Consider the following 26,046-nt stretch of genomic DNA (forward strand, 5'->3'; position numbering starts at 1 on the left):
ACCTTTATGACAACCTTTTTTCCAAAACACAATATAGAATGTGAGATATAACAGGATAATGCATACATTTATCATTTGTTTTCAAAACGCTTAGACAAAAGTGGGACCCCATTTTTATGACTTGATGGGGGTCCCTGGGACCCCATTTTGAAAATTCCTAGCGCCAGCACTGATCTCTACTATATTAATAGTGTTTGAGAGCAGAACTAAACATAAAGAAAAGACAAGAGATCTTTTTGTGGTAGCTACACCTAAATATAACTAAAGACCCGGTTGTGTAAATAAACTAAGGTCGTTTTAAGTCCTGGTAATAAATATTGTGATTGTTGGTCCAATACACCATATTTTGTTGTTCATTTTCATAACAGAAACTAAAAGTATAAGTTGTTATTGTGCAGCAAAGTAAAGTGCTTTATTGGACACGGCGTCTTTGGTAAGATTTGTTGGCATGAAGGAAATATCCTTCATAGTATTAATAAACTACAAATCTCTTGTAATCGCAACAGCAAAATAGTGAATCTTGATGTCGCTAGCAAACATTGCTGAACAACTTCTAAAGCTAAATAATGAGAAAAAATAGGAACTTCACATCATAAAAACAACTGCAGACATGAATTGTAGATGAGACTAATATTTGTAGCAGGAAATCAACTGCAAACAAACTTTTTTTCCTCATTAGCGTCATAATCACAGCAGCACTCGTTATGTCAATCAAATACGTTACTCAGCCATGCAACAATAAGTCCAACTTTGTCTTTAACCCATTAATGTTTAATTTGTGGACCCCTCAGATGTTAAGACATGATGCGCCTCCAAACTTTTCTCCTCTAAGTACCGTGAGTGTCAAGTAAAGTGAGGTAGCAGTAACCTCTTGGTGATGATAAATGGTTTAAATCTTTTAAACATATTCTTCTTAAAAGTGTAAAAGTCCACTCCATCACAATTAAAATATTTTTTTCGTGATTGCTTTTATATTTTCCTCCGAACCTTTCAAAATAGCCTTAAATCTGCACAGATGCAGGTAAATAAACAGTAGCCTCATGGGACTTAGACCATGGAATGAAACCTGGGTGACTCTCCCCCGCCCCCTGACTTCAAGTCTGGTCCTCAATGCGGTGAGATTAACCCTTTAAACCAGGGGTGTCAAAGTCATTTTAGCTCAGGGGCCGCATTGAGGAAAATCTATTCCCAATGGGGCCGTAATGGTAAAATCATGGCATGATAACTTAAAAATAAAGACAAAAATAGAACAAGCACATTCTGAAAACTTACAAATCATAAATAATCCTCTGGAAAAAACACTTCAAGTTTGTCGAAAATTCAAAGGAAATTGGTGCAGTTTCAAAAACACAATGATCTTAGACTTTGTCTGTGTATCTACAAAGCCAGGATTAAACTTTTAAATCACATTCTTTCTGGGATTGAACAAAAAAACACAACATGTAAACTCTTCTAGGTATCAAATACCTCCTTTGTCATGTCCATGTATCAATCCAGTGCTAAGTCAACAAACCGTAAGAAACGGAGGTAAAAACTATTCAAAAGGGTTAAGTTCACTTTTCTCGTGTTTGAAGGAGATATTTTAGAGCAACGAGGGTGCCAAATGACCATGTGTTCGAAGCAGAAGACATAAAACGGCAGGTTTTAAATTTCATGAGGGTCGAGGAGAAGGAGCCACAGTCACGCTTTACTTTGTACCTCTTGCTTGGCCCTGTTTGCTTGCCTAACAGAATTGCTATTGTGACATCCAGTGGACACATTTAGCACAGCATTTTCTTTCGTTTAAATAAAAGAAAAAGCAGCTCATTTTTATACTTGGCAAACTCATCACGTGGCCCGGAAAAAACCTCTTTAGCGCCACCGAGTAGCTTGTGCTTCAACACAGAGACAGTGTGGCCAGAGGATCTCCTAAAAGCCTCTCACAGGGCGCCATTTTAAAACTGATTTGGCCATATTCTTTCTATACATTGATCTTATGTGTGACTGCCATCTTCTGGTCACTCTTATCATAACACCAAATAAATAGCTTCGAGGTCGGGAAGCACAACCAGAGTTAACACGCACTGGGCGCACCGGGTTATAAGGCGCTAGTGTTGTACGGTATACTGGTACTAGTATAGTATTGCGGAACTAATGAATCAAAAACGGTACTATACTCTGTTTGAAAAGTACCGGTTCCCCATTTTTTTTAACAGGCATGACGGCACGTTGTCACGTAATGGCATTGCTGGTTTTAGGAGCAGAGGAGCATGTTGGGCAGCGCACACACACAGAGAATTTACAAGCAGACACAGTGTGTAGACAGAAAAGGGAGAGTGGACGCATTTTGGCCTAAATACTAAAGATAAAGGTGAAGTTATAACACTGAAACGCCCTCAGGAAGAGGTGCTTTAAGACATGGCTAGCTAACTAGTGGCTAACATCCATCCGCAGTCGGCAGTGTTTTAGCTACTTCTAAATCACTAATCCTGGCCTCCATGGCGACAAATAAAGTAAGTTTCTTACAAGTACTATTATCACTGGAGGAAGAGGAATAGCTAAACATGCTTCACTACACACCGTAGCTCCCCGGGGTCACCGCTAGGGATGATGCTCGAAACCGGTTTTCCCGGTTGTTCGATAAGAAAAGAACAGAGTCCTCGGACTCGAATCCCTTTTTGAGAACCGGTACCCGTTATCGAGACCACTATAGTAAAGAAAAAGAGTTGGTTCTTTATTCGAATCCCTGAGAACGAATCACTTCACACAGGAATTGCCCTGTTGGCGAGTCAGTTCAGTTCATGAGACAAGTGAGAAGTAGACAAGTTGTGTTAGCTCCTACAAGCCTTGGAAAAGATTAGTCTGTAAGTAAACTGTTTAACTTGTTTATATAACTCAATATTAAGGTGGAAAGTGTTTCAATTTGATCGTAAGATGTCTATTGAAAAACGATTTTTGTGCACTGTTTCAATGGATGTTTTGAGGACTTGCCAGTCGTGTATTTCCACCATCGAAATAGTTTCAACACTCAGAAGTATTTGTTTGATGATAGTACTGTATATTTGTGTGAAGCTAATATTTACATATTGTGTATTACATTTCAGTATGTTAATTGAATCACATAGCTTATACATTTGTCATTGTGTGTATTTCAGTTAAAAAAATAATAATAACAGTCCAGTGCAAGACAAAAGTAAAGATAGGAAAAGACAAAGCAAGATCAACAACAATAAAGAGCCTAAATGGATTAATCTGCTTTGGAACTTTATTAGACGTCTTGGATTGTTTGTTAGCTGTCTGCCAAGCTGTATAACCTCAACACGTATAGTGAGGGCAGAACAGGCAATATGCAGTTATTGCCAGGCTTCGCTCTCATGTAAGGGAAGAAGAATTGTTGATTGATGACTGTGGTGTTCTTAGTGTCATAGTGTGTGTAGTTAGTATGTTCCAATAGCAGCAGAAGTGCACTTTTTGGATAGCTGTATTGTTTTCAGTTTTGTGCCCAAGGGACTGATTTTATTTAACACTATATTATTATTTATACACCTATAGTGATCACAGAGACAGGTTGTTTTTGTGTTACTGTATACATTTGTTTTTCTGAAAAATCCCACTTAATATACTTTGGGTAACAACAGTCAATATTTATTTTTAATTTTTTTTTAGGGGGGTAACAGTCAATATTTATTTATATATATATTTATTTATTTATTTTTCTTATAAAATAAAAGTGAGCTTTTGCTAAACCAAATATTGTTTTTTTCCATATACAACAACCTATCTGCAATCGATAAGAGAATCGATAAGGAATCGGTTCGATAAGAGGATTCGATAATGGGCTCGAACTCGATAATTTCTTATCAAACATCATCCCTAGTCACCGCTGATGACGTTGTTCCTGAATGTAAACAAATGCCATGGGTGGATCTACGCCTGACATCCACTGTAATGATACTAAGTACAAGAGCGTATCTAGTAGATACTTCTATGATTACATGGATATTTTTTATCGTCACAAAATCTTTTTTCATATTATGTTTATAAACTCAGGAAATATGTCCCTGGACACATGAGGACTTTGAATATGACCAATGTATGATCCTGTAACTACTTGGTATCGGATCGATACCTAAATGTGTGGTATCATCCAAAACTAATGTAAAGTATCAAACAACAGAAAAATAAGTGATTACATTTTAACTTGTTGTTAACTTGAGAGAACTTGCCGAAACAGAAAATAAGCAGATGTAGATGAACAAGTAGATTAATAATAAATTTTTACAGTTTGTCCCTCATAATGTAGACAAAATAATAGAATGATAAATGACACAATATGTTACTGCATATGTCAGCAGACTAATTAGGAGTCTTTGTTCGTTTACTTACTACTAAAAGACAAGTTGTCTAGTATGTTCACTATTTTATTTAAGGACTAAATTGCAAGAATAAAGATATGTTTAATGTACACAACATTTTTTTGTTCAAATAAAGACAATAATGAAATTTTTTGTGGTCCCCTTTATTCAGAAAAGTATCAAAGTATCGAAATACATTTTGGTACCAGTACCAAAATATTGGTATGAAGACAACTAGGGATGATGTTCGAAAACCGGTTCTCCCGATACTTCGATAAGAAAAGAACCGATTCCATGGATTCGATTCCCTTTTTGAGAACCGGTTCCCGTTATCAAAGCCACTATACCGTATTTTCGCGACCATAGGGCGCACCGTATTAAAAGGCGCCGGGTGCTTTTTCTGTATGTGTTCTGTATGTACATAAATAAGGTGCGGCGTATTTTGGGGTGCAGGCATGGTTAAACATACCCTAACATACGCTAGCATGCATGGCCGCTGTTTTAAAAAGGCAGCAGGAGCAAAGCTGAGTTGGGTTGTACTTTATTGAAGTATTTATCAATGTACTCACATTATTTTTTTAATCAATCCTCATCCACAAATCCATCAAAGTCCTCATCTTCTGTGTCCGAAATGAACAGTTGGGCAAGTTCTCCATCAAACACGCCAGATTCCCTCTCCTCATTTTCAAAGTCAGTCTCGTTGTCGTGGGGCTCCTCGGAAAAGATGCCGGCTTTTGCGAAAGCTGGAACAACAGTGCAAGCAGACACGTTAGCTCAAGCATCCACGATCCATTCACAAATTGTGGCGTAACTCGCCCGACGCTGCCTCCCAGTTTTCGTGAAGCTGTGTTCGTCTGTCATCCATCGCTCCCATGACGCTCACAACTTCCTGTCTACACCCAAGTCCAGCGGTTGGAGTTCTTTCGTCATGGCTTAATGACGACTCCAGGTGGAAACTTTTTTTTCGGCAGCGTCTTCCCCTTGAAAATCACCATAGGTGGCAGTTTCTGTCCATTAGCATAGCAAGCTAGCACAACAGTAAAAGCCGACTTCTCTTGCCCCGTTGTGCGTATGGATTCACTACCGTGCTGGTCCCCTCTTCTCCACAGTGTGCTTCACCGGGATGTGGAAAGTGAGTGGCACCTCGTCCATGTTGGTGATGTGTTTGTCGGCAATTTTTTTATTTACAACGCACATAGCAGCACTATATGCTCACTGGGGGCGTGCCTTTAGCGTCCTCTCTCACCTGAAACCTTCACCCTTTAACATCTGCATGCTGTCCTCAGTCACGTCCGCCTTTCCTCCATATAAACAGCGTGCCGGCCCAGTCACATAACATCTACGGCTTTGGGAACTCACACAACAACCTATCTGGATTCGATAAAAGATTCAATAAGGAATCGGTTCGATAAGAGGATTCGATAATGGCATCGACATCGATAATTTCTCAACGAACATCATCCCTAGAGACAACCCTATAAGGCGCACTGTCGATGTTTGAGAAAATGAAAGAATTTGAAGTGCGCCTTGAAGTCATAAAAATGTCCAATCAGCGTTGTTCCTCTTACACAGCAGGAAGTGCAGAAGAATGAAGTCAAGAAGTATGGCCAACACTCGCGTGGAAGTTGAAACACAACTTCAGTGCCGGACTTAAGTCCTATCAAATATCAATATAATTATAAAGGTTAAGTCCTTACCTAAATCTTTTTGACATTGTTGAAAATTAAATGTGCGTACACCTGCTATGAAGTTAGCACATTTCCACGCTCATTTCACTCGTGACGCATCTCAACTTTGCTGTGGAAAAAGCACACTTAATACATGAGGCCACTGATGTGTGCTGTATGAGATCTGCTGGCGTCTACTAACAAGCTGACATTCACCCACTGTCCCTTCCTATTTCCTTCCCTCCTTCCTCTCTCCTCAATTTCATGTTAAACCTCGCCATTAGTCATCCAAGGAGGCCGACGTAATGTGCATAGAGAGCTGGCTAAGATGATCGATGGAAGTGTTTGCATCTGTTTTACAGTGACCTAGTTCTTTGCCTGATTAGATTGGGGCACATTCTGGCCTGCCTCATCATTTTTATCCACCCGCAAAAGCCTGGAAATACCGTACTTTCTGACTATAGAGCGCACCGCTATATAAGCCACACCCACTAAAATTTTAGAATTTTTTACCCATATATTAGCCGCACCGGACTATAAGTCGCAGACATATATGTTGTGAAATGATTTATTTACACAGAAATATTTTCTAAATGTTTATTTACATACCTTAATTGTTTCCAAACAGTGTCTGTAACACGGCAGTAAAACAGCTGATCAAACAAAACAGAAGTCATGAGAGTGCGGAAATATGACCATATCACACCAACTCTCAAATCCCTTCACTGGCTTTCTGTTCCACTCAGGATTTAATTCAAAGTCTCCCTACTAACCCACCAGTGCCTCCATGGAAATGCCCCCCTCTACCTCAAAGAACTACTCACCCCCAAAATCTCCACACGACACCTCCGCTCCAGACAGGCTAACCTCCTCCAACCTCCGAGGACAAAGCTATGAACAATGGGAGACCGGGCTTTCTGCTCCGCCGCTCCCAGTCTGTGGAACGCTCTCCCTGACCACCTGAGGGCACCACAGACTGTGGATGCTTTTAAAAAAGGCTTAAAAACCCTTCTTTTTGGAAAGGCCTTTTTTTAGATATATGCATACTAGTTTTAGCTATTTGGCTGTTCTAGTTTTTATTTTTTTTATTATCTTTTTATTTTGAGACGATGTAGCACTTTGACGTTGTTTGCTCAATGTAAAGTGCTTTTTACAAATATAATCTATTATCATGGACCCACCCACTAGCTGCGCAAGCCAGATCTCCAATCAGCTAAACAGACGCGATAACTCCAAAGTGACGTTTTGGTGAATTTAAAGAAGGAATTTGTGAAACTGAAACAACACAAAAAGAATGCCTTTGTAAGTTGTTGGTATTAACACAGATACTCGTAAACGTATTATCTAATTCTAAAAATGCTAGCTTGATTACATTACGATAGCACGTACGAATGTGGTAAGAATTGTTTTAGTTGTATTGTAAAACTTACAAATGTTGCTTGGAGTTATGAATGAAGAATCCACCCGAGTAGAGACGCTATGGACGATTAGAAGGCGGAATGGCAATTCTACTTCCGGTTCGCTGCTTTAAACAGCAGGAAACACTGTAGGCATTCACCCAGCAGTGAACTCGTATAAATATAAGGGTTGGAATTGGGGGTTAAATCACCAAAAATGATTCCAGGCGCGGCACCTCTGCTGCCCACTGCTCCCCACCGCTCCCCTCACCTCCCAGGGGGTGAACAAGGGGATGGGTCAAATGCAGAGGACAAATTTCACCACAAATAGTGTGTGTGACAAACATTGGTACTTTAACTTAACTTTAACTTAAAAGATGGCGCCTTAGCACAAACAATAACACATTTCAGTGTCCTTGCATGTGTTTAATGAAAACTATTTGCATTATGGCCATCAGCGAAGAAAAATCCATAAGCCGCAGAGTTCAAAGTGTAGGAAAAAAGTAGCGTCTTATAGTCCGGAATTTACGGTAATATATATAATAATCAAATAAAGTTAGTTTGCATAATTAATTGTGTAACAGTACCATGAGGCGAATTCCTATACTGTACATTTATACTCGTGTATTGTCAGTGTTGGTAATAACAGCCTTATTTAAAGGCCTACTGAAATTAATTTTTTTTATTTAAACGGGGATAGCAGATCTATTCTATGTGTCATACTTGATCATTTCGCGATATTGCCATATTTTTGCTGAAAGGATTTAGTATAGAACAACGACGATAAAGATTGCAACTTTTGGTATCTGATAAAAAAAAAAGGCTTGCACCTACCGGAAGTAGCGTGACGTAGTCAGTTGAACATATACGCAAAGTTCCCTATTGTTTACAATGATGGCCGCATGAAGTGAGAGAGATTCGGACCGAGAAAGCGACAATTTCCCCATTAATTTGAGCGAGGATGAAAGATTTGTGGATGAGTAAAGTGCAAGTGAAGGACTAGTGGGGAGTTGAAGCTATTCAGATAGGGAAGATGCTGTGAGAGCCGGGGGTGACCTGATATTCAGCTGGGAATGACTACAACAGTAAATAAACACAAGACATATATATACTCTATTAGCCACAACACAACCAGGCTTATATTTAACATGCCACAAATTAATCCTGCATAAAAACACCTGCGTGTTTGTTATGCTAGCTCCTAGCTCCTCTGCTAGCTCCTAGCTCCATAGAACACGCCAATACAATTCAAACACCTGATCAACACACACAATCACTCAGCCCAAAAGACCGTTCACCTAACCCAAGGTTCATAAAGCTTATATATTTTTAAAAAGTTACGTACGTGACGCGCACATACGGTCAAGTTATCGAATGTTTAGCAGCCAAGGCTGCATACTCACGGTACCTGATATTCAGCTGGGAATGACTACAACAGTAAATAAACACAAGACATATATATACTCTATTAGCCACAACACAACCAGGCTTATATTTAATATGCCACAAATTAATCCTGCATAATAACACCTGCGTGTTTGTTATGCTAGCTCCTAGCTCCTCTGCTAGCTCCTAGCTCCATAGAACACGCCAATACAATTCAAACACCTGATCAACACACACAATCACTCAGCCCAAAAGACCGTTTACCTAACCCAAGGTTCATAAAGCTTATATATTTTTAAAAAGTTACGTACGTGACGCGCACGTACGGTACGGTACGTGTTATGCTAGCTCCTAGCTCCTCTGCTAGCTCCTAGCTCCATAGAACACGCCAATACAATTCAAACACCTGATCAACACACACAATCACTCAGCCCAAAAGACCGTTCACCTAACCCAAGGTTCATAAAGCTTATATATTTTTAAAAAGTTACGTACGTGACGCGCACGTACGGTACGGTACGTGTTATGCTAGCTCCTAGCTCCTCTGCTAGCTCCTAGCTCCATAGAACACGCCAATACAATTCAAACACCTGATCAACACACACAATCACTCAGCCCAAAAGACCGTTCACCTAACCCAAGGTTCATAAAGCTTATATATTTTTAAAAAAGTTACGTACATACGCAAAAAAAAGCCAAAGCTGCATACTCACAGTAGCACGTCTGCGTCTTTGTCATCCAAATCAAAGTAATCCTGGTAAGAGTCTGTGTTGTCCCAGTTCTCTACAGGCGTCTGTGTATCGAAGTCAAAAGTCCTCCTGGTTAGAGTCTCTGTTATCCGAGTTCTTCCATCTTGACTGCATCTTTCGGGAACGTAAACAAAGAAGCGCCGGCTGTGTACTGTTGTGGCTGACTACGTTCGAAAAATACGTCCATTTCGCACCGACAACTTTCTTCTTTGCTTGCTCGGCTTCATTCTCCATAATGCAATGAACATGATTGAAACAGATTCACGAACACAGATGTCCAGAATACTGTGGAATTATGAAATGAAAACAGAGCTTTTTCGTATTGGCTTCAATGTGGAAGGCATACCCGTGTTCGCCGGTCTACGTCACGCGCATACGTCATCCTCAGAGGCGTTTCGAACCGGAAGTTTAGCGGCAAATTTAAAATGTCACTTTATAAGTTAACCCGGCCGTATTGGCATGTGTTATAATGTTAAGATTTCATCATTGATATATAAACTATCAGACTGCGTGGTCGGTAGTAGTGGGTTTCAGTAGGCCTTTAATACTTTTACTAGTAACCAGTAATCTAATTACTTTTAGGTCCGTTACAACACCGTTGATAGCTTGATGTATCGTGGCACGCTACTTTTGATGTGGTTTTGTCTCGCCAACAAGACAGGGTCGTAAGTGCAACAAGTTCAATGCAGGAAATATCTTTTTACTGGTGGTAGCAACAAGCAGAATCGCACTAAAGTGAACTTGATATCAAACAGGAAGAGGCACCATCACACTGACACAGCAGACGACAACATACGCACACGTACACGATGGGAATAATGGACAACAAATCAATGACTGAAGTGACAAACCTGCTATCCAAACAATACCCTGTTTGTTGACAAGGAGATATGACCGCCACAGAAGAACATTCAATCCTTATTAGGCAGAGGTAACACAATCCGGTGAAAAGATTCCAAAGAGCTGACATTAGAGCTGACACACTGGCTAAAGCTAACAAACACAACCCTCGATGACGTCACTAGGCAACAGGCCCCGCCTTTTAAAAGCACAGACACTGCAGACTTGCTTTTATAATAGACATCTCCCAAATGCATCCATCCATCATCCATATTCTACCGCTTATTCCCTTCGGGGTCGCGGGGGGCGCTGGAGCCTATCTCAGCTACAATCGGGCGGAAGGCGGGGTACACCCTGGACAAGTCGCCACCTCATCGCAGGGCCAACACAGATAGACAGACAACATTCACACTCACATTCACACACTAGGGCCAATTTAGTGTTGCCAATCAACCTATCCCCAGGTGCATGTCTTTGGAGGTGGGAGGAAGCCATATGCCAGATATTTAGTTTTTTTTTTTAACTAACGTATGAATTATTTTCTCTAGTAATAAATTACATTTATTAAATAGTAATTTCGTTATTAATTCAATTACTTTTTTGGTAATGTAACCAGTAACTATAATATGTTTTTAAAATAAATTTTCAGAACACTGTATATTGTTCACTGTTACAAAAGTTTTGTTTTTTTAAGTAACGTATAAATTACTTTCCCTAGCAATGAAGTACATTTAGAGTAATTCCATTAGTAACTAAATTACTTTTTGGTAAAGTAACAAGTACAGTGTTTCCCATAAACTGCCAAGATACCTGTGGCGTTGGGGGCGGGCGTGGCTATGGGCGTGGCCACCATGACATCATCGAGTAATTTGCATAATTTACTACAATGATTTGATTTTCTCTAAAAAGGCTAAAAAAATGTATACTTACTAATTAATAATAACAGTTTTGTTTTAAACGTCCATCCATCCATCCATCCATTTTACAATATAATTACAACACTTTATGTACATATTTATATACAGATTTGAACAATAAGTTATTCACTGAAATATATTTATTAATTGTGGTTCTTATAAAAAATATATCTTATAAAATATAAAAGCTAAAATGTCTCAAAGCTCTGCCCCTTTAATTAGTGCATACTAAATAATTTAACTTTAGCCTACTACTACAACCATATTATTTACCAGCAACATAAAGTGAAACAGAGGCAGAGGTGTCCTGCCACAGTCAGTAACAAATAAACAGAAAACAGTAGTAGTGGTGGTAGATAGACACAGAGCTTCATCAAACATCTGATCCACTGAACAAAGAGCTCCAAAAATCTTGAACTTTAGACTGCCATCAGTTTTACTCCCTACACTTAACCATGTGTTTCCTACTGCCTGCAGACTTTGCACCCTTTGTTATATACACATGTTGTGTTTCTAATATAAATGCATTTAATAAAGTCAAATACAAATAAGGCAACAAGAGAAGTATCCTACACTTCTCTTTTGTAAAGTAAATCTGAATAGCCGATATGGGCATCTACATCAACTATATGATTTGCCTGAGAAGCTGGAGAGGACAAAAAAAAAAAATATATATATATATTTTTTAAAGGCCTACTGAAACCCACTACTACCAACCACGCAGTCTGATAGTTTATATATCAATGATGAAATCTTAACATTGCAACACATGCCGGGTTAACTTATAAAGTGCAATTTTAAAATTCCCTCCACACTTCCGGTTGAAAAACTCCTTTGGATATGATTTATGCGCGTGACGTCACAAAAGCAACGGAAGTGGTTGGACCCCATCGGACCCGATAGAAAAGCCTCTTGTTTTGTTCGACAAAATTCCACAGTATTCTGGACATCTGTGTTGGTGAATCTTTTGCAATTTGTTTAATGAACAATGGAGACTGCAAAGAAGAACGTTGTAGGTGGGATCGATCGGTGTCTTAGCGGCTAAGTACAATACTGTAATATCTGTGATATTTGCATTAGTGTACTGTGTCTTTAAGGGTTTGGGGAACGCGCATGCGCGAGTGAGTTGGCGGAGAACTTGAGTGTGTGTGAGCGTGAGTTGTTAATAAAGCGATTGAGCAGCGCTTCCTCGTCTGTGTGACTCCTTCTCCACTGCGGGGCATTACAATACTTACAGCAAAACAACAAGGACTACTTACTACGCCTAGCCGATGCTTGCCGCCAAACCCACGGATGAAGTCCTTCGTCGTGCCGTTGATCGCTGGAATGCAGGTGAGCGTGGCTGTTGATGGGTTTCTATCTTCATTTGAGAACGATGCTATCGCGCTAGCTCAGTAGCTAAGTGTGTCACCGATGTATTGTCTTGGAGATAAGTCACTTTAAATGTCCATTTCGCGTGCTCGACTCTCATTTTCAAGAGGATATAGTATCCGAGGTGGTTTAAAATACAAATCCGTGATCCACAATAGAAAAAGGAGAGAGTACATAGTTCTGTGAGGTCCGGTTGCTAAGTTGCTAAGTTAGCTTCAATGGCGTCGTTATCACAGCATTGTCAACCTTCGCCAGCCTGGAAAGCATTAACCGTGTATTTACATGTCCACTGTTTAATAGTATTGTTGATTTTCTATCTATCCTTCCAGTCAGGGGTTTATTTTTTTTGTTTCTATATGCAGTTAAAGCACGATGCTATCACGTTAGCTCGTAGCTAAAGCATTTCGCCGATGTATTGTCGTGGAGATAAAAGGCACTGAATGTCCATTTCGCGTTCTCGACTCTCATTTTCAAGAGGATATAGTATCCGAGGTGGTTTAAAATACAAATCCGTGATCGACAATAGAAAAAGGAGAGAGTACATAGTTCTGTGAGGTCCGGTTGCTAAGTTGCTAAGTTAGCTTCAATGGCGTCGTTAGCACAGCATTGTTAACCTTCGCCAGCCTGGAAAGCATTAACCATGTATTTACATGTCCACGGTTTAATAGTATTGTTGATTTTCTATCTATCCTTCCAGTCAGGGGTTCATTTTTTTTGTTTCTATATGCAGTTAAAGCACGATGCTATCACGTTAGCTCGTAGCTAAAGCATTTCGCCGATGTATTGTCGTGGAGATAAAAGGCACTGAATGTCCATTTCGCGTTCTCGACTCTCATTTTCAAGAGGATATAGTATCCGAGGTGGTTTAAAATACAAATCCGTGATCCACAATAGAAAAAGGAGAGTGTGGAATCCAATGAGCCAGCTTGTACCTAAGTTACGGTCAGAGCGAAAAAAGATACGTCCATCACTGCCTCTCAAGTCCTTCACTGTAACGTTCCTCATCTACGAATCTTTCATCCTTGCTCAAATTAATGGGGTAATCGTCACTTTCTTGGTCCGAATCTCTCTCGCTCCATTGTAAACAATGGGGAATTGTGAGGAATACTAGCTCCTGTGACGTCACGCTACTTCCAGTACAGGCAAGGCTTTTTTTTATCAGCGAGCAAAAGTTGCGAACCTTATCGTCGATTTTCTCTACTAAATCCTTTCAGCAAAAATATGGCAATATCGCAAAATGATCAAGTATGACACATAGAATGGATCTGCTATTCCCGTTTAAATTAAAAAAAATCATTTCAGTAGGCCTTTAAATTTATTTATTTTTTAAAATTTTTTTTATTTGTGGCGGACGTAATTCTTTCGTGGCGGGCCGCCACAAATAAATTAATGTGTGGGAAACCCTGAAGTAACTATAATGTTTTTAAAGGTGCTTTTCAGGACACTGTATATTGTTCACTGTTACAAAATGTTTTTTTTAACTAACATATAAATTACTTTCCAGAGCAATGAATTACATTTATTATATAATAATTCTGTTCGTAACTCAATTACTTTTTTGGTAAACTAACAAGTAACTATGATATGTTTATAAAAGTAATTTTTAGGCACTGTATTTGGTTCACTGTTATAAAAGTTTTTTTTTTAACTAACATATAAATTACTTTCCCTAGTAATTAGTTACATTTATTAAAGAGTAATTCTGTTAGTAACTCAATTACTTTTTTGTTAAAGTAACAAGTAACTATAATATGTTTTCAAAAGTACTTATCAGAACACTGTATATTGTTCACTGCTACAAAAGTTTTTTTTTAAGTAACGTATAAATTACTTTAGTAAATGTTTCAAAAATGTTTGAAAAGGTAGCACATCCCAAAATTAAGACTAGTAGGACAAAATACTCACATTTCACTTGATTTATTGCTCACATCAAAAAAGAGGAACGCTTACGCGTTTCGGCACGTGGCCTTCGTCAGAGCGTTTAAGAGTACATACAATTTCAGTGTCAATTTATACATACACACACACTCAGAGTTCACAACTGGGAATTGGATCCAATTACTGGGGAACCAATCACATGTCTTCTTCCTTGCAAAAATATGGCAATATCGCAAAATGATCAAGTATGACACATAGAATGGATCTGCTATTCCCGTTTAAATTAAAAAAAATCATTTCAGTAGGCCTTTAAATTTATTTATTTTTTAAAAATTTTTTTATTTGTGGCGGACGTAATTCTTTCGTGGCGGGCCGCCACAAATAAATTAATGTGTGGGAAACCCTGAAGTAACTATAATGTTTTTAAAGGTGCTTTTCAGGACACTGTATATTGTTCACTGTTACAAAATGTTTTTTTTAACTAACATATAAATTACTTTCCAGAGCAATGAATTACATTTATTATATAATAATTCTGTTCGTAACTCAATTACTTTTTTGGTAAACTAACAAGTAACTATGATATGTTTATAAAAGTAATTTTTAGGCACTGTATTTGGTTCACTGTTATAAAAGTTTTTTTTTTAACTAACATATAAATTACTTTCCCTAGTAATTAGTTACATTTATTAAAGAGTAATTCTGTTAGTAACTCAATTACTTTTTTGTTAAAGTAACAAGTAACTATAATATGTTTTCAAAAGTACTTATCAGAACACTGTATATTGTTCACTGCTACAAAAGTTTTTTTTTAAGTAACGTATAAATTACTTTCCCTAGTAATGAATTACATTCATTAAATAGTAAGTCCGTTAGTAATTCAATTACTTTTTTGGTAAAGTAACAAGTAACTATAATTATTATGTTTTTAAAAGTACTTTTCAGAACATTGTATATTGTTCATTGTTACAATTTTTTTTTTTTTAAGTAACAAATAAATTACTTTCCCCAGCAATGAAGTAAATTTATTAAAGAGTAATTCCGTTAGTAACTAAATTACTTTTTTGGTAAATTAACAGTTACTTTTTTGGTAAAGTAACAAGTAACTATAATTATGTTTTTAAAAGTACTTTTCAGAACATTGTATATTGTTCACTGTTACAAAAGTTTTATTTTTTAAGTAATGAATAAATTACTTTCCCTAGCAATGAAGTACATTTATTAAAGAGTAATTCCGTTAGTAACTAAATTACTTTTTTGGTAAAGTAACAAAGTTACTTTTTTGATAAAGTAACAAGTAACTATAATGTTTTTAAAAGTACTTTTCAGAACACTGTAGATTGTTCACTGCTACAAAAGTTTTTTTTTTAAGTAACGTATAAATTACTTTTCCTAGTAATGAATTACATTTATTAAATAGTAAGTCCGTTAGTAATTCAATTACTTTATTGGTAAAGTAACAAGTAACTATAATTATTTTGTTTTTAAAAGTACTTTTCAGAACATTGTATATTGTTCACTGTTACAAAAGTTGTTGTTTTTTAAGTAACGAATAAATTACTTTCCCTAGCAATGAAGTAAATTTATTAGAGTAATTCCGTTAGTAACTAAATTACTTTTTTGGTAAAGTAATAAAGTTACTTTTTTGGTAAAGTAACAAGTAACTATAATGTTTTTAAATGTACTTTTCAGAACACTGTATATTGTTCACTGTTACAAAAGTTTTTTTTAAATTAACATGTAAATTACTTTCCCTAGCAATGAATTACATTTATTAAATAGTAATTCTGTTTGTAACTCAATTACTTTTTTGGTAAACTAACAAGTAACTATAATATGTTTTTAAAAGTAATTTTCAGGCACTGTATTTTGTTCACTGTTACAAAACATTTTTTTTTAACTAACATATAAATTACTTTTCCTAGTAATGAATTACATTTATTCAAGAGTAATTATGTTAGTAACTCAATTACTTTTTTGGTAAAGTAACAAATAACTATAAATATTATGTTTTTAAAAGTACTTTTCAGAACACTGTATATTGTTCACTGTTACAAAAGTTAGTTTTTTTTAAGTAACATATAAATTACTTTCCCTAGTAATGAATTAAATTTATTAAAGAGTAATTCTGTTCGTAACTCAATTACTTCTTGGTAAAGTAACAAGTAACTATAATATGTTTTTGAAAGTACTTTTCAGAACACTGTATATTGTTCACTGTTACAAATTTTTTATTTTTTTTAAGTAACATATAAATTACTTTCCCTAGTAATGAATTACTTTTATTAAATAGTAAGTACGTTAGTAATTCAATTACTTTTTTGGTAAATTACAAGTAACTAGAATTATTATGTTTTTAAAAGTAATTTTCACTGTATATTGTTCAATGTTACAAACGTGTTTTTTTTAAAGTAACGTATAAATTACTTTCCCTAGTAATGAATTACATTTATTAAAGAGTAATTCTGTTCGTAACTCAATTACTTTTTGGTAAAGTAAAGAGTAGCTATAATTATGTTATTAAAAGTAATTTTCAGAACACTGTATATTGTTCACTGTTACAAAAGTTTTTTTAAAGTGAGGTATGAATTACTTTCCCTAGTAATGAATTACATTTATTAAAGAGTAATTCCGTTAGTAATTCAACTACTTTTTTGTTAAAGTAACAAGTAACTATAATAACTGTTACAAAAGGAGATGTCACCCTTGACATGAGTTTGGAACAAAATGATTGATTGATGATTGAAAGTATGATTTGCTTCCCTCGCTTCTTCTTTCACTTCAGCTTCCTCCTGGTCTTCTCCTGTCTCATTCTCTCCGTCTTCGCCACCATTCGAGAGTTCAAGAATAGCTCGGAGAGTGCCTTGTACATCCTGGTGGGTATTTCCCACAAGCACTCGCCACTGCACGTCCTCACCCATCCCCCTCCCCGTCCCTGCCACAGGAACTGGTGACCATCGTGGTGTTCGGCGTGGAGTACATTGCCAGGATTTGGGCGGCCGGGTGCTGCTGTCGATACCGCGGATGGAGAGGGCGGCTGAAATTTGCCCGGAAGCCTTTCTGCGTCATAGGTGATTATTGGGTGTTTGGAGCACTCGAGCGTGCCAACTCTCTCTCCCTCTCCCCTCAGACATGATGGTGCTGGTGGCCTCGGTGTCGGTGCTGGCGGCCGGCTCGCAGGGCAACGTCTTCGCCACCTCGGCCATCAGGAGCCTGAGGTTCCTGCAGATCCTGCGGATGCTGCGTATGGACCGCCGCGGTGGCACCTGGAAGCTGCTGGGCTCAGTCGTCTACGCCCACAGCAAGGTACTTTAGATTAGTCAGTGTACAGCTGTATCACACACAGACAATGTTCTTGAAATAGCTGGCAGCAACACTCAAAAACTGCCATTCTTCACAATGTCACAGTACATGTCGGAATTTGTTCCTTCTCGATGAACCGCAGCTCCTCCGTCCGGTGCCGGACGGAGGCACCGGACGGTGCCACTTCTACTTCCTCCATCCAACACCTCCACTTTTAAAACATCCACTTCTACTTCCTCCATCCAACACCTCCACTTTTAAAACATCCACTTCTACTTCCTCCATCCAACACCTCCACTTTTAAAACATCCACTTCTACTTCCTCCATCCAACACCTCCACTTTTAAAACATCCACTTCTACTTCCTCCATCCAACACCTCCACTTTTAAAACACCCACTTCTACTTCCTCCATCCAACACCTCCACTTTTAAAACATCCACTTCTACTTCCTCCATCCAACACCTCCACTTTTAAAACATCCACTTCTACTTCCTCCATCCAACACCTCCACTTTTAAAACATCCACTTGTACTTCCTCCATCCAACACCTCCACTTTTAAAACACCCACTTCTACTTCCTCCATCCAACACCTCCACTTTTAAAACATCCACTTCTACTTCCTCCCTCCAACACCTCCACTTTTAAAACACTCGTGCTCCCTGGTTTCCCAAGGAAAATAAATTATGCTCTGCTTCGCAATGTCACAGTACATGTTGGAATTTGTTTGTTCTCATTGAACCGCAGCTCCAAGGGTGCCGGCAGCACTCGTACGGCCAGGTTTCCCAAGGAAAAGAAATGATGCTCTGCTTCACAATGTCACAGTACATGCTGGAATTTGTTTCTTCTCAATGAACCGCAGCTCCTCCGGTGCCGGCAGCACTCGTGCGGCCCGATTTCCCAAGGAAGAGAATGATGCTCTGCTTCGCAATGTAACAGTACATGTTGGAGGGTGCCGGCAGCACTCGTGCGGCCGAGTTTCACAAGGAAAAGAAACGATGCTCTGCCTCACAATGTCACAGTACATGTCGGAATTTGTTTCTTCTCAATGAACTGCAGCTCCTCCGGTGCCGGCAGCACTCGTGCGCCCCGGTTTCCCAAGGAAGAGAATGATGCTCTGCTTCGCAATGTAACAGTACATGTTGGAGGGTGCTGGCAGCACTCGAGTTTCACAAGGAAAAGAAACGATGCTCTGCCTCACAATGTCACAGTACATGTCGGAATTTGTTTCTACTCAATGAACTGCAGCTCCTCCGGTGCCGGCAGCACTCGTGCGCCCCGGTTTCCCAAGGAAGAGAATGATACTCTTGTTGGAGGGTGCCGGCAGCACTCGTGCGGCCCAGTTTCCCAAGGAAAAGAAACGATGCGATGCTTAACACTGTCACACTACATGCTGGAATGTATTTCTTCTCAGTGAACCGCAGCTCCTCTGGTGCCGACAGCACTCGAGTAGCCAGGTTTCCCAAAGAAGAGAATGATGCTCTGCTTCGCAATGTCACAGTACATTTTTTTTCTCATCGAACCACAGCGTTGATGGCGGCACTCGTGCAGCCTCAGACAGTGATGCCCTGTGACCCAGTTTCTCAAGGAAAGAAATGCTCTGCTTCACACTGTCACAGTGCATGTGTGAATTGTTTTTCTTCTCAATGAACCGCAGCTCCTGTGGTGCCGGCCACACTCGTGCGACCCAGTTTCCCAAGGAAGGGAATGATGCTCTGCTTCACAATGTCACAGTACATGTTGGAATTAGTTTTTTTAACATTGAACCGCAGCGCCACCTTGATGGCGGTGCTTGTGCAGCCTCAGACCGTGATGCCCTGGGACCCGGTTTCTCAGTTGGCTTCATAATGTCACAATGCATGTGTGAATTTGTTTCTTATTAATAAACCACAGCTCGCGCAGTGCCGGCAGCACTCGTGCTGCCCAGTTTCCCATGGTAGGAAATGTTGCTCTGCTTCACAATGTCACACTACATGTTGGATTTGATGCTTCTTCTCAATGAACCGCAGCTCCTCTCTTGTCGGCAGCACTAGTTTGCCAGTTTCCCCTAAAAGGAAATTATGTTCTGCTTCACAATGTCACACTACATGTTGGAATTTGTTTCTTCTCATTGAACCGCAACTGCAAGGGTGCTGGCAGCATTCGTACAGCCCAGTTTCCCAGAAATGATGCCGTGCGTCATATCACAGTACACGTTTGGAATTTGTTTCTTCTCAATGAACCGCAGCTCTACCAGAACATGATGCAGTGTAACCCAGTTTCCAAAGGGAGGGCTCACAATGTCACAATGTCACAGTTCTTGGTGGAATTCCTCAATGAACCACAGCTCCCAAGGGCCGGCAGCACTCCCGCATCCCCGCAACAGGATGCTATGTGGATCATGCATTTGACAATGTCACAGTACATGTTAGAATTCATGTATTCCCTCAATATACCGTAGCTCTCCCAGTGCCGGCAGCACTCACACGCAGCCCCAGCCAGGCAAAGATACGACCTCCAATAGACCAGACACTAATGTAGCCAGCCATGTGTTGACTTGTATTCGTTACAAGCTGTACACTGACTACTTTAAAGTCAAACACTGCTGTAACCCTGTCATAAAATGTGTTTTTTTCTGCTGACTTTTATAACATTTTACAAGCCCTCACAAAACCATGGAATCACCAGACTTGAAGGATTTTAGTTGTTTAATTTTGGGTGAAAAACATGGAATCAATTCAATTCTGAGGAGAAGATGATGGAGTCCGCCTGTAGATGTTCATTTCCAAAACCAAGACTCAAATCAAATGAAATCTATTTTTTTGTCTGCTGTTAAAAAGGAGTGTCCACACCTTGTAGAGCTGTTGCAGCAGATGGATTGACATGAATCATGGCTCCAACGCAAGAGATGTCCATTGAAACAAAGGAGAGGAACATCTTCAAGAAGGTGAAATGTTGATTGTTCAGCAAACACCATGGAAAGGTTGTACAAGGTAGATCAAGGACAACATCAGAAAACTTGAATCACAGCCAAAACAAAAGAAGAACAAAACCTGAGTCTGTGAGCCTTAAGGAAATACAGAAAAGCCATTAACAAGTCAACATAAAAAGAAGGAAAAGCAATGGTGGACTATGGATGACTCTGCATGATGCTGGAACTTTGGTTTGGTTTTGGTTCCTATCAGATTTCTGAAGACGACCGCCTGAAGAAAACATGCACTGTCATTGATCTGTCAGCTAATTAAGGCTGTCATTACATCTTCAATAAATACACACGTTTACATTTCCATCATGTTTGGGATGATGACATCATTTTTCTACAAGATAATGAAAAAGAGTCAAAAGTTCCCTTGAAGAAGAACATCTACTGTGTGGTGGAAACAGAAGAAAATGGTGGATGAAACCACTCCAAGTTGCAGTCAGAGAAAGTTGGAGCAAGAGGAGTACTCGTTAAGTCCATGCCTCACACACTGCAAGCTGCTGGTATAAAAGCCAGAGGTGGTGCAACAAAGTACAAGTGGTGTGTTGGACTATGTCAGGGGTCGGCAAATCAACACGTTGAAAGATCCATATTGGACCAAAAATACAAAAAAACAAATCTGTCTGGAGCCGCAAAAAGTTAAAAGCCTTATGTAAGTGTTATAATGAAGGCAACACATTAAGTAAGTGTCTCAGAGGGTGAAATAACTCCTGGAAATTCATCCATCCATCCATTTTCTACCACTTGTCCCTCTGGAAATTGTTGGCTTAAAACTGCCAAAGGTATTGATGTGTGTGTCCAAGTTAAATAAAAAAAACAAAACAGGCTGTCTTCTAATAGATTTATTACAATCTTTGCAAGCTGGGTAACATTTGCTGTGGTCTGGAACAACATGGTAACGTTTGCTGTGGTCTGGAACAACAGGCCACACAATCAGAAATGCAGCCAATATCACATACAGATAATGTGTCATCACACATGCAAAAATAAATTAAATACACAGAGGACATAAGTAAAGGAAATTAAATGAACTCAAATATACCTACAAACGTGGCATAATGCTGCAATATGTACACACATCTAGCCTAAATAGCATGTTAGCATGGATTATTAGCACTCCACGCAAGTCAATAACATCAACAAATCTCACCTTTGTGCATTCACACACAGTATAAAAGGTTTGGTGGACAAAATGAGACAAAGGAGTGGCATAAAACACGTCTTTCTGTGGCAGCGTCAGAGAAAGTTGTACATGTAAACCAAATACCGCCAATGACCGCCAGTATTGTTAGGACAAAACAGTGCTGGCCAAATACTGTCATCAGTGAAGCATAAACACAAACATATTAAACAGTGGGCTTTCTGACAATTAGGAACGTTTGTGTCATGTTTGTCCACCTACAGAAACATTATTAAAACAATAATTGTATTTTTCCTACCATCTTTTTCCATTTTTGAAAAGCTCCAGGGAGCAAGTAGGGTGGTGCTAAAGAGCCGCATTCGGCTCGAGAGCCGCGGGTTGCTGACCCCCGGACTGTGTTTGCTTTTCATTATTCCATTTTTCACCCTCAGAATTGAGCGATTCCATCATTGTTTTCATGCTACTTGATCGAAAAATGAAACTTACGATGTATTTTCTTGATTTATTCATCGTAAATTCCGGACTATAAACCGCTACTTTTTCCCCTACGCTTTGAACCCTGCAGCTTATCAAACGTTGCAGCTAATTTATGGATTTTTGTTGGCTAACGGCCATAATGTTTCGTTTTTAACCGTTTTCATTAAACCAAAGCCGACACTAAAAATAGTGTTCACTGTTTGTGCTATGGCGCTGTCTTTCAGACAGGTTCGCTCACTGCAGGTTTTGCGGGTTGAAAACGTACTCCCTGTTTTAGTGCCTCAAACTGGAAGTAAAACCTACCTTTGTTGTGTGTACAGAGGGGGGAGACGGCACGGACGGGAGGAGCGTAATTGAACTCTATTTATTTATATATATAAACAATATATATAAATAATAAATAATAACATTACTAAACAAGGGAATGGAGTGTGTGAACTAATCCAAAAGTGTGTGGTGTGTGACTATGTGTGGTGATTAACTGTTGAGTGTTACCGGTAGTGTTGAGCGAGATCAAAAGATTCAGGGTGAGAGAGAGACGTCAGATTCTGCGTCCATGCAATGGGGGTCGAGATCCGGGAAAGCAGTCGAGATCTAGGGGAAGTCCAAGGAAACGAGACACACAGCTCTAATCCAAGGTGACGGAAGAAAACACTGCGGGCACAAGGGAGAACACATGGGACAAATGACCATGGAAGCGGGAGGACACTGAAACACGAGAATGCACAAGGAACTTCATTAGTCGGCTTACTGTACAGGAACAGATGACTATGTTCTGGCCCGGGATAGCAGGTTTTGCAGGATGACTACGTTCTGGCCTCCTACAGAAACATTATTAAAACAATAATTGTATTTTTCCTACCACCTTTTTCCATTTTTGAAAAGCTCCAGGGAGCGAGTAGGGTGGTCCTCATTTGGATTCTTCATATACGTAATATTAAAGACACTTTTGGGCAGGTTTTGCAGGCTTATGAAGGCGGGTCTGATGATCAGCTTCAGGTGTGCTGATTGCCGGTGATTGATTGCAGCTGTGCACTGGCGCAGCCTGTGCCGGAGTGGCGCGCGCAGGTGCGCATTGGAATGTGCCCTGGCCGTGATAGTACCCCCCTCCTTATGGACAGATTCCAGGTGTCCTATAACCGCAACCAGAAGAACACAGAGATCAAAAGTCAAGGGAGGGTGGAGTGGTGAACTGGTGGTGGGTCGCCGGCCCAAGTGTCCATGTCTCTGTCCTGGGCGTCGCTGCTGTTGGCGCAGAAAGCGTCCATGCACTGGCCACAGAGGGCGGCGCATGCGGCCGGCCAGCCGGAGGTCACGGGGGCGACGATACTGAAGACGAGGAGGATGGCGGCGCTGTGGAAAGATCCGCCAGAGACGAGGAGGCTGATGTTGTCGGAGTCCGAGACGAGGAGGACAATGTCGTCAGGGTCAGAGACAAAGTAGCAGGCTGAAGAGCTGACCAAGGTGCAGAAGCGGACGCTGGCCATGGTGCTGAAGCACAGGCTGGGCGTGGAGCAGAAGCGGGCATTGGCCATGGTGCTGAAGCAGGCGCTGCTGACACGGGGACCAGTCTGGGTGCTGGTGCTGACACGGGGACTAGTCTGGGTGCTGGCACAGGGACCCGTCTGGGTTTCAAACACTGGAGGCGACTCACAGCATCTATACATGGTCACAGGGAAACCGTGGGGTTTTCGAAAAAGGCGCGGGGGGTAAGGAAACTGTGCCGTCTGGTCCCTAATCTTTTGGCCAGAACGTACTGTTGTGTGTACAGAGGGAGGAGATGGCAAAGACGGGAGGGGCGTAGTTGAACTCTTATTTATTTATATATATAAACAATATATATAAATAATAAATAATAATTTTACTAAACAAGGGAATGGAGTGTGTGAACTAATCCAAAAGTGTGTGGTGTGTGACTATGTGTGGTGATTAACTGTTGAGTGTTACCGCTAGTGTTGAGCGAGAGGCGAAAGATTCAGGTGCGCTCTTGGAGGCGCAATCGGCAGAGCGCACAGATGAGTGTGCATTGGAATGCGCCCTGGCCGTGACTACCATGGTGTTTCTTCGCATTTGGATTCTTCATATACGTAATATTAAAGACACTTTTGGGTGAGTTTGCTGGGTGAATGCCTATAGTTTTTTCCGCTGTTTAAAGCTTTGAACCGGAAGTAGAAGTGCGGTTCTGTCTTTTAGCTGTCCATAGTGTTTCTACTTGTATGGACTCTTCATTCATCACTCCAAACAACGTTTGTAAGTTTTACAGTATAACTAAAACAATTCTTACTTACTAAACCGTCCCATGTGTGATGTCTGTAGGAGTGTTTTCATGCATATTTGTACGTGCAATCGTAATGTAATCAAGCTAGCGTTGTTAGCATTAGCTAACATGCTAACACGTTTACATGATTAATTTACAACAGCATTCTTTTGGATTGTTTACATTTTGTAAATTCACCAAAACGTCACCGTGGAGTTATTGAATCTGTTTAGCTCAGGGGTCCTCATTTTAGATCGGGGGCCACATGGTGAAAAATCTACTCCCAAGTGGGCCGAACTGGTAAAATCACGGCACGATAACTTAAAAATAAAGACAACTTCAGATTGTTTTCTTTGTTTAAAAATAGAGCAAGCACATTCTGAATATTTACAAATCATAATGTTTTTTTTTTTTTACACTTACACGTTGTGGTTAATAGTATTCTATCTTTAGTTGTTGTTATTTACATTTTCTGAATAAATTATGTGATAATATTCATCAGTCAACTTATTGGTGTTAATTTTCAATCTATCAAGATAAAATTATATCAAAATCAAATTACAGTATGTTATTTATGTAATGTGATAATTTTCCTCGACTGATGTACTAAACATCATGTGGTTTATTTTGTAAATATGTAGCATCATGTACAAAGATACAAAGAATTGCTATCGCGACATCCAGTGGACCCTTTTAGAACAGCTGTTTCTTTCATTAAAAAAATTCAGGTTGATTTTTATACTTTGCAAACTCATGCCGCGGAACGGATAAAACCTGTTCGCGGTCCTGATCGGGCCCCCGGGTTGTACGTTTGACACCCCTGGTTTAGCTGATTTGAGAGCTAGCTTGCGCAGCTAGTGGGTCCATGACATTGACCTCTGTTTTGTTTGAATACCCGTTTTACTGCCGTGTTACAGACACCGTTTGGAAACAAATAAGGTATGTAAATAAATATTTGTGTAAATAACTAATTTCACAACGTATACATCAGCGGATTATAGTCTAGTGCGGCAAATATATGGGGAAAATATTTTTTTAAATTTAGTGGGTGCAGCTTATGTAGCGCTCTATAGTCCGTAAAATCCGGTAAGTGTTTTTTCAGGTCAGAAAGTAGACATTTGAAATGACTTTAGTTCTGTTTCTTTTTTCTTTTTTCCTACAAAAAATGAAACCATTGAATAAACATCCTCTGGCCAGGGGTTGTATGAGTGGTTATAGAAGCTATTATAAGATTAAAGATTAAAGTACGAATGATTGTCACACACACACTAGATGTGGTGAAATTTGTCCTCTGCATTTGTCCCATCCCCTCGGGGAGCAGTGGGCAGCAGCGGCGCCGCGCCTGGGAATCATTTTGGTGATTTAACCCC

General features: G+C 39.6%; 1 protein-coding gene across 2 annotated transcripts in view; it reads left to right on the forward strand.

The window, feature by feature from the left end:
* kcnq2a (potassium voltage-gated channel, KQT-like subfamily, member 2a) overlaps nucleotides 1–26,046 on the forward strand; it is a 163,887-nt gene that overhangs the window by 36,275 nt on the left and 101,566 nt on the right. For both annotated transcript variants that reach the window (XM_062057129.1, XM_062057123.1), the window contains exons 2-4: nucleotides 17,325–17,415; nucleotides 17,484–17,610; nucleotides 17,670–17,845. In XM_062057129.1, the coding sequence (XP_061913113.1) occupies nucleotides 17,325–17,415; nucleotides 17,484–17,610; nucleotides 17,670–17,845 (394 nt within the window). The remainder of the gene's footprint in view (nucleotides 1–17,324; nucleotides 17,416–17,483; nucleotides 17,611–17,669; nucleotides 17,846–26,046) is intronic.

The sequence above is a fragment of the Entelurus aequoreus genome, linkage group LG01 (assembly GCF_033978785.1).
Source record: "Entelurus aequoreus isolate RoL-2023_Sb linkage group LG01, RoL_Eaeq_v1.1, whole genome shotgun sequence".
In the NCBI taxonomy this organism is placed as follows: domain Eukaryota; kingdom Metazoa; phylum Chordata; class Actinopteri; order Syngnathiformes; family Syngnathidae; genus Entelurus; species Entelurus aequoreus.